Source organism: Amaranthus tricolor, chromosome 5 (genome assembly GCF_026212465.1).
Source record: "Amaranthus tricolor cultivar Red isolate AtriRed21 chromosome 5, ASM2621246v1, whole genome shotgun sequence".
Taxonomy (NCBI): Eukaryota; Viridiplantae; Streptophyta; class Magnoliopsida; order Caryophyllales; family Amaranthaceae; genus Amaranthus; species Amaranthus tricolor.
This window is the reverse complement of record NC_080051.1, coordinates 24,785,588-24,801,404: the sequence shown is the minus strand read 5'-3', so window position 1 is coordinate 24,801,404 and position 15,817 is coordinate 24,785,588. Positions and strand designations below refer to the sequence as shown.

At 29.9% G+C, this 15,817-nt stretch overlaps 2 protein-coding genes across 3 annotated transcripts; one reads left to right on the top strand and one right to left on the bottom strand.

Moving 5' to 3' along the window:
- Positions 1 to 10,959: 10,959 nt before the first annotated feature.
- LOC130813023 (germin-like protein subfamily 3 member 4) lies at positions 10,960 to 11,828 on the top strand. The gene has a single exon (XM_057678702.1). It carries the CDS (start codon positions 10,984 to 10,986, stop codon positions 11,665 to 11,667), a length of 684 nt encoding a protein of 227 aa, XP_057534685.1. The 5' UTR covers positions 10,960 to 10,983; the 3' UTR covers positions 11,668 to 11,828.
- A 650-nt stretch (positions 11,829 to 12,478) lies between these two features.
- LOC130813021 (V-type proton ATPase subunit D-like) lies at positions 12,479 to 14,515 on the bottom strand. Of its 2 annotated transcripts, none has more exons than XM_057678700.1 (2): positions 14,322 to 14,515; positions 12,479 to 13,587 (listed from the first exon to the last, which is right to left on the bottom strand). In XM_057678700.1, the coding sequence occupies exon 2, from the start codon at positions 13,562 to 13,564 to the stop codon at positions 12,782 to 12,784; it is 783 nt and encodes a 260-aa protein (XP_057534683.1). In that variant the 5' UTR covers positions 13,565 to 13,587; positions 14,322 to 14,515; the 3' UTR covers positions 12,479 to 12,781. The 2 variants fall into 2 exon arrangements, with proteins under 2 accessions (XP_057534683.1, XP_057534684.1); XM_057678701.1 differs by having other exon boundaries at positions 12,479 to 13,606; positions 14,322 to 14,493.
- Positions 14,516 to 15,817: the final 1,302 nt, after the last annotated feature.

Sequence of the window (15,817 nt, the reverse complement as noted above, 5' to 3'; positions counted from 1 at the left end):
TATTTTTGAACGTAGTCTCAGTTTGATTCTTCATTCTTCATTTTTTAGTCTAATTAAAATGTTTAATTAGATTTTTTAGCAGTTAATTAAAAAACCTAATCATAGTAATTTAAAAATATGGCGTGGATTGAACCATTATAGTATGAACTGATCACTAATGGACGAATAATATTAAATTTAGCATAAAATGATAATTATCTAAACTATAAAATGAATATTATAGTCCCATGGATGTGGACATTCTATTTCTATATAAGAAGAATGGACCACTAAACATTTTCTTGCTAAGCAATGAAGTATTTTTTTTCATTTTCTCTTTGCTTATAAATTTCTCATTTAGGTAAAATGTTTATGATGCCCTAATAAAAGTGATAATTTACAAAGAAATTTATTTTTTGATTGATTAACAAATTTAAAATAAGTTCAAATAAAGCAAATTGTACATTAGTGGAATAAAATAAGTAATTTGGAAATTAAGGTACTAATATATTGAAGATGGTGTTATCAGTTATGCATTCTTTGACCTTTGTACCATATGAACTATGAGTCGAGGAGAGTTAAAATTATCAATTAAGAAAATATATTTTTTATCGCTATTTTTATTCTATTCTGAAATAATTAGTTGTTTAAATAAATTATAGTACTAGGAAACTTTAAGCTTACATTAAATAAAGAGTTTAATCTTCAGATTTTTTTTTTGGTTTTTGCTAGTAATTTTTAATAGTGGTTTCATATTTGTTAAATATACATTTTAAGTTCTATATGAATGCAGATTATTCACAAAGCTAACAATATTCTTTCATTTAATCTCATTTCTAAATTTATTTTTTTTACTTTCATTTTATACCTATATTTATGTCATTCCTTATTTTATATAATATTTTCAACAACTATATAATAAATGTTTGTAAAGTAATTATAACAATAACAATTAAATATAAATAACAAAAGCACACTCTTTGAGTTTGATTTCATAAGATTTTGCTACTATTTTATACTCAAAATTGTGTAAAATGGTGATTTGGTGATAGCCTTTTCACACCTAACTCATGAATCATGAAAAGTAAAATACAATATATATTAGTTTTCATTATACTTTTTCCATTTCATTATAATTATTATACTTTACTTTTTACACAATATAATGCATAATTTTTATTATTTATATCTTAAGATAAGCTTAGCTAAAAATTATAAAAATTTAATATTATAAAAGTATTTGATTAGACGATTTAAATAAGATTCTATATGACTATATTTATCTAACACCCTAACTACAATATATAATATAAGCTTAAAAGATAAATAGTAATAATAAATCTTATATACTGAGTATTTTAGAATGGATGAAATATATATTTAAAATGTTTGGTAGTTTTGATCCAAAATAAGAAATGAGAGAGATTGGGATTGTGATGCGGAAAATGAACTGTGTACTGGGCGTAAGGACACGAAACTGAGTGGAAGAAACAACAAACAAAGAAACATGAAACAGCGCAGCTGTCACGTGGGACGATGACTTGTTAAATGTAATATTAAAGCGTGAAATCTGAGCCGTTGGATTAAAAAGATGGAGTGTACTGGATAATCTTTTTCTTTTGCAAACCAAGAAACACATTGGACATGTGTCAATGTTGTTATGGCTTTTGGGATTTTTTAAAGGTCATTATTGTGTACTTAACCCCTCCTTTTCTAATACTTGTAGGATAGACTATCAAATCCTACTACTAATACTCCTATTATTTAATTACGCATTCTTAAGACCCACCACTAATTAACTTATCATGTTGATAATCCAATTATGGCTAGGTGTTGGTCTACAATTAACTTGATGGATGATATCCCAATATCCCATGTGGAGTATAGGTGGCCATAGTATGGCCAGTTTGAGAATTGCACCTATTTAAGATTTGTGTTAATTTGGTTCACATACATTATTGATTGCTTAAGAAGTTGGTTTGGTTTGATTTGGTTTAATTTTAGATAAGTTTGAATTAACGTGATTTTATAGTGCGAAAATGCGTTAAAAAGTTGCAATTGTACTTTTGGACTAATGGATGCGGTAATCACTTACGAGAGTGATGCGGTTATCATAAAGTCTGAATGTCGGTCGAAAGCATGGGTTATCCCTGTTACGACTCCAACGCAATTTTTTTATACCTTTACAATGCGAAATTCAAGAAGTATTGCAGGCTTGTTTTTACACTATGGTCAAATTATAGTTCAATTCTATGTTTGTTTATGGATCAATTGACAAAGATAAAATTATTATTTCTTGGAAATTTATGATGCTAAATTGATAGATCAATTGAGATTATGTGGTTTATGATCCAAAGAACAACAAATGAGCAATTGAATAGTGAATAGACTATTGAACAGCATAAATGAAAAAAAAAAAAAAAAAAAAAACTATGTAGCTAATGCATTAAATCATCAGTTAACATCCATTTTGTAAAACCAATTATATTATGAATTTAATGGAAGTGATAACAAATAAGAAATGTGACTAGAATTTCCTCTAATGTTTTAATACTAGATACAGGCTACCTATTTTTCAAAAACAAATAATAATAATAATACAAGCTACATGTTATATTAACATATTTTGAAAATATTAGGGGTTTAACATACTACCCAACTTAAATGTGATTTTACATAAAAATAAACTAAACACAAAATTATTTTACTATAAATCGACCCGTAAATATCATAGCCAACATATATAAATAAAAGTAATAAAATAATAAGAAAAACAGATTTAATCTCATCCGATTCTAATAAATTCTTATACTTTCTTAATTTGTCTCATGAGAATGACTTAATTTTTATTTTGATTCGTCCCTTCTACTTTGTAATACTTTTCTTTGATAAAAATATTTTCACCAATTTTTTTAATTTCCATCCATAAAAAATATTTTCTATTCTAGTTTTATGAAATCTAAACAATTTAATTGATCCCACATTTTCTTAATCTTTGTGTGAAAGCATCTTGTAGCATATTCATGAGTATAGAAATAATAAATATTAAATTAATTTCACCATTTCAAAAAATATTAAATTCACTAATAACAAAGTGAGAGGATAATTAATTATAAAACATCAAGATTTTTATTTTTAACAAACAACACAAACAATAACCCTAATATATGGATTTAATACATTCACTTTTCATTTGTCAACATTTTTGGTTTTTTGCAATCGAGAGAGTGAGGCTATTATTGTACAATAATCTTCAACCATCAAAGCATCCAATCAATAATTCTTATCTTGTTGTACTCCACATAAACTTACTCCTAGTACTCTCTCCCTTTCATATAATTGATTGAGTTACATAAAAGCAAACTTTTAAATATAATTTATAAAATATATTTATGTGATATATTCTTACTTAATGTATAAATTTTTAATATATATTTTTTATAATTTTTTTATAACGTGTGTAATTCTAGATATTTAAGCTCGAATTATACATGAAAAATGTAAATGAAAAATCAATTGTAATTAATATTGTGGAAGGGAGGGAATAACACAATTAAGCCAAAAATAAACTCTAAAGAATCTAACTATTAATTGTAACTAACATTATGAGTCTAGCTTAAAATAGGTAAAATAAGTTGTCAGTTTAATTAGATAATGGCTAAACAAAGTCGAGTATAATGAATCTTGATGGAATATAACTGTATAAGATTAACATGTACAAATTCTTGGTGTGAGACATTTTTTTAGAGACTATCTTTAATTGAACTGGTCCATAAAGAAAAATGTGGAGTAAGACTAGATATTAAGCTTTGATAAATTGGATTTGAAATACATCTCTCAGAGAGACATTCTCTTAGAAGACTGACCGAAAATAATTTATTTACTTTAATTTATATATAAAAGGTTAATGAGAAATATATTTTATTAACTTTAATAAAAAGGTCTTATAAGAGGAGTAATTATACATCAATTATCAATCAATGTTAAAAAAGAATGATATTAAATATTACTTGTTGAAGTACTTTAAGATGGATGAAATTTATTAGGAGTAGAGATTAGACTTAGATTTCATTAAAGATTGTGAATATATATATATATATATATATATATATATATATATATATAGGGATCCATTGAGAAGGGGTTGAAAATAAGAAGGGTAATAAGGACTCTACATAGTTGATTTCACTAAAAAAAATCTATAGTCACGATTGAGCCAAAAACTCATAATTATAAAAGTAACTATGTTACACAGAAAGGTAACTATGAAATAATTTTTAAAATGTTCTTAATTTATAACATAGTATTCTTTTTTGTATATATAGTAACCAAACAACATCAAACAAAAATCCTTCTCACCCTTCTCATTTTGAAATCCTTCTTATTTGATTATATAATATATATATATATATTTGCCAACTACCACTTTACTCATCTGTTTTTCTACATTTTTTTTCTTTGATTATAACTCATATTATTTCTTAAGTTTTCATTTACACTTTTCATCAGACTTCCTATAAAATATTTTTTTCCTTTTTTATTTTGAGTTACTTGTAAATTATATTTATAGCAAAAGTTACCTCACATAGTATTTAAGTTAAGCTACCAAAGTTGTTGTAGAATTATAAAATAAAAGAGTGAAAAAATACATAAAAAGAAGGAAGGAAGGATAAGGGTAGGGACTAGGGAGTTGATGTAATTTAAGGGCTAAGGCTAAGGTTAAGGGTGAGTTTTTGGAGATGAGATTGGGGCACTGCCAAGAACGAAGCATAGATAACCCCAATTTTATGTCATTATAAAGGGCCCAACCCCAGGCCAAGATAGGTTAGTCCTACTCAGCATTACCCTTTCGTTTATGTGTCTAGACAATAGACATGCCTTTTCTTGTACTACTGATTGCATTTATATTCTTTCTTTTATGATTTTGTCTCCTATGAATAATCCAGAAGGAAATATAGATATATACTACTTGATTTTTATTTTTTGATTTTTGTGATGTTTTCTATTTTTCCTTTTGGCTTTTTATGGACAAATATTAGGGGTAGTGGACAATAATGTATAATTGCCTACTTTAAAAAATTAACTTACTTTAAATGTGTTAAAACTAAGAAAATAGAGTCAATAATTATTTTATTCTCATCGCTATAAAATACTTCATCTAGCATCATGTAGGGTCATTTTTTCAAATTAAAATATGATCTTTTTTTTAAAAAATTTAGCATGAATTTTAACTCTACAAAATATAAATATATGATTGATTCTAAATTAAACTAAACTGAAACTAATATGAACCTAACATCAATCAACTTAATCCAAACTTGGTATAACCGACCTAAATTCAAACTAAATCTAATTAAAGTCTATCTAATCTAATTGAAAGTCAACCTAAATAAAAAATAACTTAGATCAAAAGTTTTATGAAAGTTAAATTAATCAGAAGTATAGGGTTTTGAGCTCAACTATGTTATGGGGATGACAAATAATTAAAATTTTATAGGTTACTAATCGTATTTTTCTGTTTGAATGGGTATGAATGTGAATTTGATAGATGATCGGTGGATATCAATGGCTATAAAACATACCCACCCTATGTCCACTCTCTTTACCTATATCATCTTGCCTTGCATTGCCTAATAGCAACTCATAGCATATCCAACCACATAATTGTTTAATTCATACCCCTATATATATATATATATATATATATATATATATATATATATATATATATATATATATATATATATATATTAAAAATTACTAACAGATTAATGAAAGGACAATCATATTGTGACAAGAGTGTTAAATTGTTCATTTATTATCCACATATTAGTTACCCCACAATGAAAAAATAGAAGAATATACATCATTTTATTTACTTAAAGAGTAACTCTACTAGGCTACTACCACCAATTAAATAAACTACTATACTAGTAGAACTAACCAGAGGCCTTTCAATCTCAAATCATGTAATATCATGTTTGGGAATGATGATTTTATTTGAAAATTTAAAATTAACTCAAATTTATTGTTTGGCAAATAAAAAAATTTTAAATTTGAATTTGGATCAAATTTCACAATTATTTTTAAAGTAATTAAAGTTGAAAATTTGAAAATAACTACCCAAACTTTATTATTCTCAAATTTTTCATTTATAATTTCATAATTTAAAATGAAATACTTGTTACCAAACACTAAATAAATTAATTTAACATTTATAAATCATAATCAAAGATTATGAATTATGATCATACAGAAGATGGACAATCATCTTTTCTAATTTAATCAATGTTTAACAAGAGCCATAATAAGTCCAAGAGAAGTTAAAATTTTCCAAAATTTTCCACTATTTATTTTTTTATGATCAAGAGTGGGCCGAAGAAAGGGATGAACTTTATGAGAATTAAACTCATAACTTATTTTAAAAAATTGTACGATTCATCCCAAATTTCCAATATATGTAGAAGACATTTATAAATTAATTGACAAGAGTAGTTGAAAAATATAATTAAAATAATATCGCGGGCTGAACGCGGAGAATGAACATATGATCATATCTGGGAAATATCTCACAAGGATAAGGAAAAGTAAAATAAATTGAATCTAAAAGACTAAGAGAATCACTTCACTAATTAAATTATAATTATTTATATAATTAATATTATCATTAACGATAATTGGTTACATATAGTAAGTAGTACGAATTCAATATATCTTGGAATTTGCCTTTTACGTGTTGCGAAAGAGGAGTAAATGCTTTTATAGCTTTTGGTCGCTCCAGTGGGGTTCATCAATTTTCATTAATTATTTTTTAATTATTCTAAATCTCGAGTTAATTAAACAAACTACTCATAATCTTTTAATTACAGAGATATTTTAGCTATTTTACTTGAAACAATTTACCTCAGTAAAATTATTTACAATTATATTAAATACCTCATTTATCATTTTAAGTTCGTACCATATGACTTAAATATATAAGATTTTTTTGAGTTATATGGTGCAAACTCAAAAGAACGGATGAAATAAATTTATCTAATCTTGACTTTAATTATTGTTCCCTCCTACACTACATTTTCGTTTTTCCTCTAGTATTTTATGGGTTAGTGACTTAGTGTACATAATCTATAGGTGTCGAGTATCAAAGGAGTTAATTTAAAACAGTAGTGGAATCTAATTCACCAACAACAAATATATTTTATAGTTATTATTTGGTTTCGCCTTTTAGCTAGGTCAATAACCTCTTATTGCGATAGATCAGTTTTTCTTATGATCATAGTTGATAGTTCTCTTTATCATAAGATAGACCAATAAAAAATAGACAACGGTTTGAGAATATCAGATCTTGTCTAAGTCGAAATAGATATCATTTTCCTTAGTTCAAGTCATGGGTTTGATTTCTTGCTGAACCCTTTTTTTTTTTTCATTTCATTCAGCCTATTTTATCTTATAATAACATTGAAAGAAATTCGGTTTTAAAAAACCTATCCTTTTTGTCAGTCTGTTTTTGGATATGGAAGTTGAGGAGAATCGAACAAATATGATTGTACTTTAGTTTAGCCTTTAGGTACTATGATGGGTTTATAGTTCATTGGAAGAGGAATATAAATTAGGATACAATTGATGTGCCTTCAAACATTACAGATGTATGGTGAAATACATGATAAATGGTGGTAGGGTCATCTTTAGACCTTTCTACTTGTATGTATCTACATTCTACAACATGTACGTGTCTTGCCCACAACTTCCTTTTTTATGCTATCTTTCTTTCTTTCTTTAATCTATTTCGGATTTCAATTCTTGTCCGATTTTCTAATAACAAATGAATAATCAGAAAAAACTTAAATTTAATGCTAATTTAATAAACTTCGTTAAGGACTGAATTTAGTTGTTTTACGATAATTGAGAAGCAATCAACATTTCAAAATATCCCGTGCAATAAGATTGTATGTGAAAGTCAATAAACATTTCATAAAGGAAAAGTTAAGAGGATGGAGTCATACACATTTCTTTTGTTTGGTCATGACATGAGATGTATTAGAAGATATTCTATGCAATAAATCATTCATTGAGGCATTAAATTATTTTGAATGTAGGAGATTCTACCACTCAATTTTAGGAAAAATATAGAAAACTGAAAAATAATTCATTACATTGAATAAGAAAAGAAAATAACATTATTATGGCTATGAATTAGGATTTAGGAATTATGATATCTTTGTATTAAATAAATTTTCACAACTATTCTATAAATATTAATCCCTACATTCCACTTCGTTTTCCCATTTTCAAATGCACGATATTTAAGAAAATATTCAGACCACCTAAAAAGTAACTCCCATGTGCATATATTAGGTATGTAATGGATAAGGATTAACTAGAGACCACCTAAAAAGACAAAAGAAATCATTGAAAATTACATAAAAAGATTAAAAAACAAAGTCAAAACTATAAATGAAAAGAAGCACAAAGTCAAAACTATAAATGAAAAGATGCGAATAAACTGTCCCAAAATAAAATTGTAAGAAAGTTAGTAAGATGGAGGGAATATAACTATAAATGTATCTGATCGCGATACAACTTTAAATCCCATATTGAGCCTGAACTCTTTGGGTCCAAAAAAAAAGCACCTTGAACCTCAAATTAGATGCAAGTGTAGGGTAAATCCAACTAGGTGTTGAATTATGATCATCCCTTAGGTGATCACATAGAAACGTGGTGTTAGTACTAACTACTAAGTACTCCTAAGAAAAAACTAATGCGACATTTGCAATTCTTGTAAAAAAACACTGTGCAACAAGGACTGAAATTTTTTCTAGTATGCTTTAGAACTAGAAAAAAGGTGTACTTGGGTTGAGGTAGGGGTACGAGGATTCCGAACCCCCATGCAATTTAACTTTGTAAGAATCGAATCGAATCCCTGACCTCAATAGTCGGAAGCTTGCTCGGTGAAGAGACTAATGGTTATGAAATCGAATCCCTAACCTCTAGGCGATGATTTCTAGAACTTACAGGACACTAACTTAATAATACGGCTTACTACCATATTCAAGTTAAATGGGTTCATGTAAAATCCGTTGATACTGCTAAAAAAATGATATAAATGTTTAGAATTTCTAAAAATGAAATTTGGAATTAAAAGGCTTTATAATTGAAGTTTTTTTAAGTGCATGGAAAATCGAATTAAAAAACTTATATGAGAAAAGTGGTAGTCAGTAAACCAGGATAGAAACAAGAGTATGGGTTTTGCTGAGGTCTAGGTGTAGCTAGGAAGACTAGAACAAAATAGATCAGTGGTTTGTGCTAGAGCATTGCTTGTGTGTTGCTTTGTTGGCTTTGTTTTTCTCTATTCTTTTCATCTTCTTCTCTACTTGGTGTGTCTAAATTCACAACAATTGTGCTGCTAACAAGGCTATGTTCATTTGCGGGTTGATGTCAACTACTCCCTTTGTCCCTCAAAAACTACATCAAAAAGAATGTAGTGAAGTTTAAGGAGGATATAAAGAATGAAATTAATATTTTGTCTTTTGAGAGTAATAAATATAACGTTATATGAAGAAAGCGATTGAATTGTGAGAATGAAATTAAAAGAAAATTTTAATGTGTGAATGAAATTAGAAGGAGGTATGGTTCAATTTCAAATAAGGAAATGATGCAAAATGAGTTGAACAATCCAAAATAGAAATAAATCCAAAATGAATGGGTCGGAGGACGTATGTTCAATGCAGTGTGCATAACACAGGAAAATAACATAACAGTCCATGGCTTGCCAAGGCAATAGATAAGTTTCTAGAGGTTGCTGGCACGAAAGGATTTGTCGATGCAATACATCAAATACTGGAATAAGCTCGTCAAGAGAGTTTCGGGTGTGCTGTGGGGGTTGTACGCAGGTGACAAGAGGCAAGGCGGCTTGGATGATCCTCGGAGGGTAGAAGAATCCATAAAATTTTTAGTCAGAACCATAGCTATGGGCTACAGCTATCTGCATTGAAGAGCACTGTGCAACTAATTAACAACTCTTTGGCCTTACAAATTTGGGATTGTTGAATGTTTTATCTTGATTAGGGTAAACTAGACTTCATTAATCATTATAGTTAAACATACCTTTCACATGACATCACTACTCTTAACCAACTATCAAATGCTAGTAAAGTACTGCCACATTAGTCTATAATTTATCTTTGATAACCTTATGATTAGTAAAAGTGAATCCCTATACATCTGAACTCCCTATTGTTTGATAAAGTAAGGTTATGTTACTCAAAGTTGGGTACCTCTCTGACATTAATGGGTCAAAAACTCCATAATCCATTTGGTTTTTGAATTAAAAAACATGATCTTATTGGATAATTGAGGATCTAACATGGGTACTTTTTGGTGGAAGAAAAGTCCGAGCAACATAGACTTAGTCTGTGTGAGCTGCCCCATAAGCCCTTGAGCAGCTTCATGCTAAATAGTAAATACGGCCATGAAACCATACACAAAGTAAAAATATATTTACACATCATCTCAGATAAAAAACATTGTTCAATTCATGATTTGTAAACAAAAATAGAATATGAAAGATCAAAGCAAAGGCATGCATCAGCTTATTCTCATAGTATTATATAGTGTCATATGTTGCTAATATCCTCACGAACCACAAATCGGTTTTGGGCTGTTTTGGGTCATTTTGAGTGAATTGCAAATGTTTACATAGGGTGCAAATCCTCTTTCCTTTTGCTCTTCTTTTAAGCATCCAGAAAAAGTACTCTAAATTAAAGTGTTGTATTTCTTAACTCTACTTAAGTCCAGAAAATGTGCCATTTGCATATTTTGTTTTGGTGCAAAGGAGACTTCAGGAATAATATTTTACTTCTAAGTAATACACTTGAAGAATAATCCAACCCCACTATCTCTAAAAATTTAAAAAGTGAACTCTAAGGCAAGAAATCAAGTAATGCATATAAAGACAGCACAAGCAATAGTTCAAGCATATAGAACTTGAAACTCAACAATCCTAAAATGTTCAATTCTTGGCCTATCATCTCATATATACTCTTGATCAGCTTTAAATTTTGCTTAGCAGATAATCAAAACCTTCAAGATTTCTGCCCAGCAGCCTCTACATCATCAAATAATCTTAACACCCCAATTTTCATCAATGGATTTCCTTGCAAGAATCCAGCAAATGTAACAGCTTCCGACTTCAAAACCTCGATCCTTAAATCGGCTGGAGATACCGATAACTTCTTGCTGTCCTCCGTGAATATCGTTACCGCTGCTGAATTCTCGGGACTCAACACTCTAGGGCTTGGATTGGCGAGGACGGATTTGGAGATTGATGGTATGGTGACCCTACACTCTCACCCTCGCGCTGCTGAGATGCTCTTTGTAAGCAAGGGGGTTGTCACGGTTGGATTTATAGACACTAGAAACAATGTGTTCCAGAAGATACTTAAGGATGGTGATGTGTTCATCATCCCAAAAGGTATGATCCATTTCTGTTACAATACAGGGTTTGAGTCTGCCAAAATTTTCTCTGTCCTCAACAGCCAGAACCCTGGCCTAATTGACCTATCAGGACACATATTTGGTTCTAACTCCGAGGCTGCTGCAAATATGAAGAAAAGAATAATTCCCTCTTTCCAAACAAAGGCAGATTGCCATACTTACCGAATTACTTCAGACCAGCACACAGAATTATAAGAGAGGATTCGATTATCATATTTTCATAATCTTAAATTTTTTTTCTAAAGGTGTGCTTGCATGCTACTGTACAAATCTGTATACAAGTAAAGAATTAGTGTACAATTCTACAGTTGAATCTGTATTCCATTTTTCGAGTGTATAAGAATGTCACAGTTGTTTGACACTACAGTTTCTTCTACAGCGCTTTGAGAATCTAAAACTATTTTGCAAACTGCAACATAGTTATAAAAAAGTCCAACTCGGGTACTTTCTGAAATAATATTAACCTTGAATCACCTACTAAAACATTAAGCCAACCGACTAGAAACACCCTTTTATCCTTCAAACCTAACAACGTAAGTAGTGGCATGGTAAGTGATATGGTTTAACCATCTGCTTAATTTGATCTAAGGGGTCATTTTTTTAAAAAATTGCAAAATCCTCTCCATTAAAGGTAACAAGTGCAATAAAATTTTATAAATAAACACTGTGACACTGGATTGAATTGGTGGTTTCAAAGAAAGCATAAAGTTCAGCCAAGTTTCTTTGAGCTCCAATTATCTACACCCGCAACCGAAATGACTCCCACCTGACAAGGTCTGGGGATATCATGTCTTACTTAAGTCTTACAACTAACTAATCAACACACGCACAGAGTAATATTTTTAGGGTGTTTACAGGCGGTAAAGAAGTTATATAATGATATTTGTACGTGGATATCCCAAATAGTTACTTACAAATACTGATCAACTACCACCATAAGCAATAAAAAACTCCATTCAAGAAAATCAAATAACTTAAACTAAACAAAACTAATCACAGCAGAGTCGATAAAGAAAGTTATACTTAAACAGTGCTATGACAAGCTCCTGTCTTATACTCTCTTTAGCAAACAACGAATAGACGATATATAAAAGCCTTCACAATGATTCACAACAAAGTGTGAATCCCAATTTCATCGAGGGGATATTTCCAAAAGATAATTCAGAATGATTCAAGAAAGTGATTGTCAAATGCTTTTATTGAGACATACAAGCTACTAACACTAAAGAATAAGATTTTTGTTCCACAACGGAAATCCACCTCAAACCACACAGCCGCAAGATAGAAACTGAGCAGACTAACCTTAGCATTAAAAGATAATGTCGTCGTCTTGCTGTGATCCAGCCAACAAATTATGAGCTGCATTGATTGATATTCCTCGCTGCAAAGAAACCTTTTCCGCAACCTGCTCCTCTGCAAACAGCTTTGCAGCTGCAAGTTGTTTTTCAATCTCCTTCTTCTTGTAACCCTGTACTTTCTTCAACCTGAAAAAGTCCTCTCTTTCCAGCTCATCCAACTCTCCCTTGATGTAAGTAATAGTGTTTTCCAACTTCGGTTTCACGACATTTTCCAAGGCATTCACCCTACGGTTTGTAGTCTTGATAGCCTCATCAAGGGTCAAAAACGACGTCTGAAGAGAAGCTAGTTCAACAAGAACCTCAATAGCCTTTACATAGGCACCACGACACTGCTGCACTTGCTGCCCACCTCTAGCCAATCCAGTCAGATCATTTTTGGTTTCTCCCTCAGTAAAGTACTCAAACTTAGGGAGCTTTACCCCAGCGACATTTTCTTGCCGAGAACGAACCTTAAGGGATGCATTTTGGACATTTTCTAATACAACATGTTTGATATTCTCCCCTGCAACATATTTGGCTTCGGTTAAGGAAAAGGCTGAAGTTTTCATTATATCTCCCATAGATTCCTTAGTAGAAACTATCTTTTTTAGAATTGAACGAAACTGAACCGTTAAAGCATCACTCTTCTTCTTCAAAAGGGCATGTCCTCTTGTAGCACCAACAAGACGAGCTTTTATGACCCCAAGCACTGTAACTGTTGGTGTAACAGTTAGACGCTGTCCCTGGCCCGACATCTCGACACTTACAAATATTTAACCTTAAAAAGATTTAAAAGCCTACATTATTTACATACAAAGGAATAAATCATGAACAAATAAAAGTATACCGTAATCAACAATAACCTCTTTGTTAACACTAACAAGTCTAAGATTGCGTACATCATACTCCGACCCCCCAAACCTCACCTTGGTGAGAGCTACTTAATGGTATTGGGTAATGGGATGTGTTGTTAGATAAAAGGGTATACTGTTAAATCATCTACTAACTTCAGTAAGTCCAAAGATCTATGCTTTCAATCAAATCATCTTCCCAAATCATATCATCTAATTGCAATGGTATACTGTTATTTTCTATTCACACAATTAATCATCATCAAATGATTATTAGCACAAACCCACAATCAAATGATCATCAAATGATCCTTTACATCTAGAATTGAGATGAAATCAAATTGCATCAATCACCAAAATGCACAAACAAAAATAAATCCATTAAAAGAAGTAAACAAATCAATGCCCAAATAATTAACAAAATTGTAATCTTTTCCCTAAAATCAGAAGTCCGCAGTTAAACTCTTTCAAACGAAGAATACTACAAATGCAGCATAACATTGAAAAATTTAACCAGAGTATCAAATCTCATAAAATAAACCCACAAAACCTTGCAATCGATTAAGATCAACTCCAAATTTTCAAATTACCAAAATTTATGTTCGACAATTACCCAAAACACGAAAAAGTAATAAAATGATGATTTAGAGCGATCAAGTACCTTGAGTAGTTTGGTGTGACCGTCGGGTAAACGTGAAAAGATCAGAGTTGTGATTCAGAAATTAGAAGACAAAATCATGAAGTTTCGTATTTTTGCTGTTTGATGGTGTTTTTTTTTTTTTTTTTTTTTTTGTTTGAAATTACATCATTATTTTATGGGAATGGATTAAGCTCCATGATTAATTCATTTCAATTGATTTATGGATTGTTTTTGGGCATATTGACTTATATGAGTCTACCGTCAATAAGAGACCCATTTGACATTGGGCCCAACACCTATAAGCAAGCACGAGCCTTGCACTAATACTTCTATAAATTTTTCAAAAATAGCTACTCTTATGAGTGACCGTTTCTCAGAGAGACAATCTTAAAATAAGAAGTTTATATTCTTTTTTTTTCTTTAATCTGTATTAACTGGGCTATTTAGCCCATATATTTAATACGTCTCTCGAAGAGACCGTCTCTCACTACGATCTGTATTTCGCAAATTCTGACTTATTGTGAGATCATTTCTATTGAACTAATTCATCTACATTTAGTTTATTAAAGTGATTACTTATAATTTTAAAGTAACTAATTATAATAATAAATTAATTATATGAATTCGTGTCATGGTGAGAGCGAGTAATATAGTCTTATACAAGTCGAGTTACAAATTTTTATAATAGAGTATTCTACAAATTTTATGAAATTATAGAAAATTAATTTTTGTTGAATAATGATAGAGTCACATACCTACTATACATCTCAAAGTAGGTTTGTCACTGTGAATAAATGATTGAATTTATAGGAAGTCAAAACCCTAGTCCATGCTAGGTATTCTTCTCAACCTTTTTAGGGTTTCTCAGCCCAAAGAAATTTTTATAAATGCTTTTCTCAAAGCCTATGAATAGAAATCACAATTCTATTCTCTCACGGAAATATTGTAGTAAATGGTTATGGAGTACTTCCCATTCTAGCTGCCATTAACATTAATATACACAATTGTAGTATTATTTTTAAATTGCTTCTGACGACCATTTAGTTTCAAAAATTTCTCATTGTGTACAAAGTTTTTTAGTTCAAATAGTAATCTCAACTTTACAATTTGGATAAAATTATGTTACCTCATAAATCATGTGACATAAAACTTTAATATGATGGTTGAAAATTGGTTAAAATATCCCGCTATAAAGCCCTAAAACTTTCTTATTCTCATGTGAAACGACTCAATCTAATTTCTAAATGAATTTAACACACTAAAATATGGGCAAATCAACTACTAATATAACAATACAAAACTATGAACAAGATTAGAAAATTTTAACATTAGCTCTAACATTGTTTATAAATAATTGTCCACAATGCAAACATTTTAAAACTAAAGGATTAGCACAAGAAATTTTTCACTCTATACCCCTTTCTCGTCTTTTAATTTCATCCTTAAATTTGTGCCCTCTCCGCATCCTAATCACTTAATTCTATGATCTACTTGCTCTTTAATCCATTTCCCAATTT

Bases quoted from the DNA above. Each gene is read 5' to 3' on its own strand.
- LOC130813023 (XM_057678702.1), top strand. From the start codon at position 10,984: ATGTTCAATTCTTGGCCTATCATCTCATATATACTCTTGATCAGCTTT.
- LOC130813021 (XM_057678700.1), bottom strand. From the start codon at position 13,564: ATGTCGGGCCAGGGACAGCGTCTAACTGTTACACCAACAGTTACAGTG.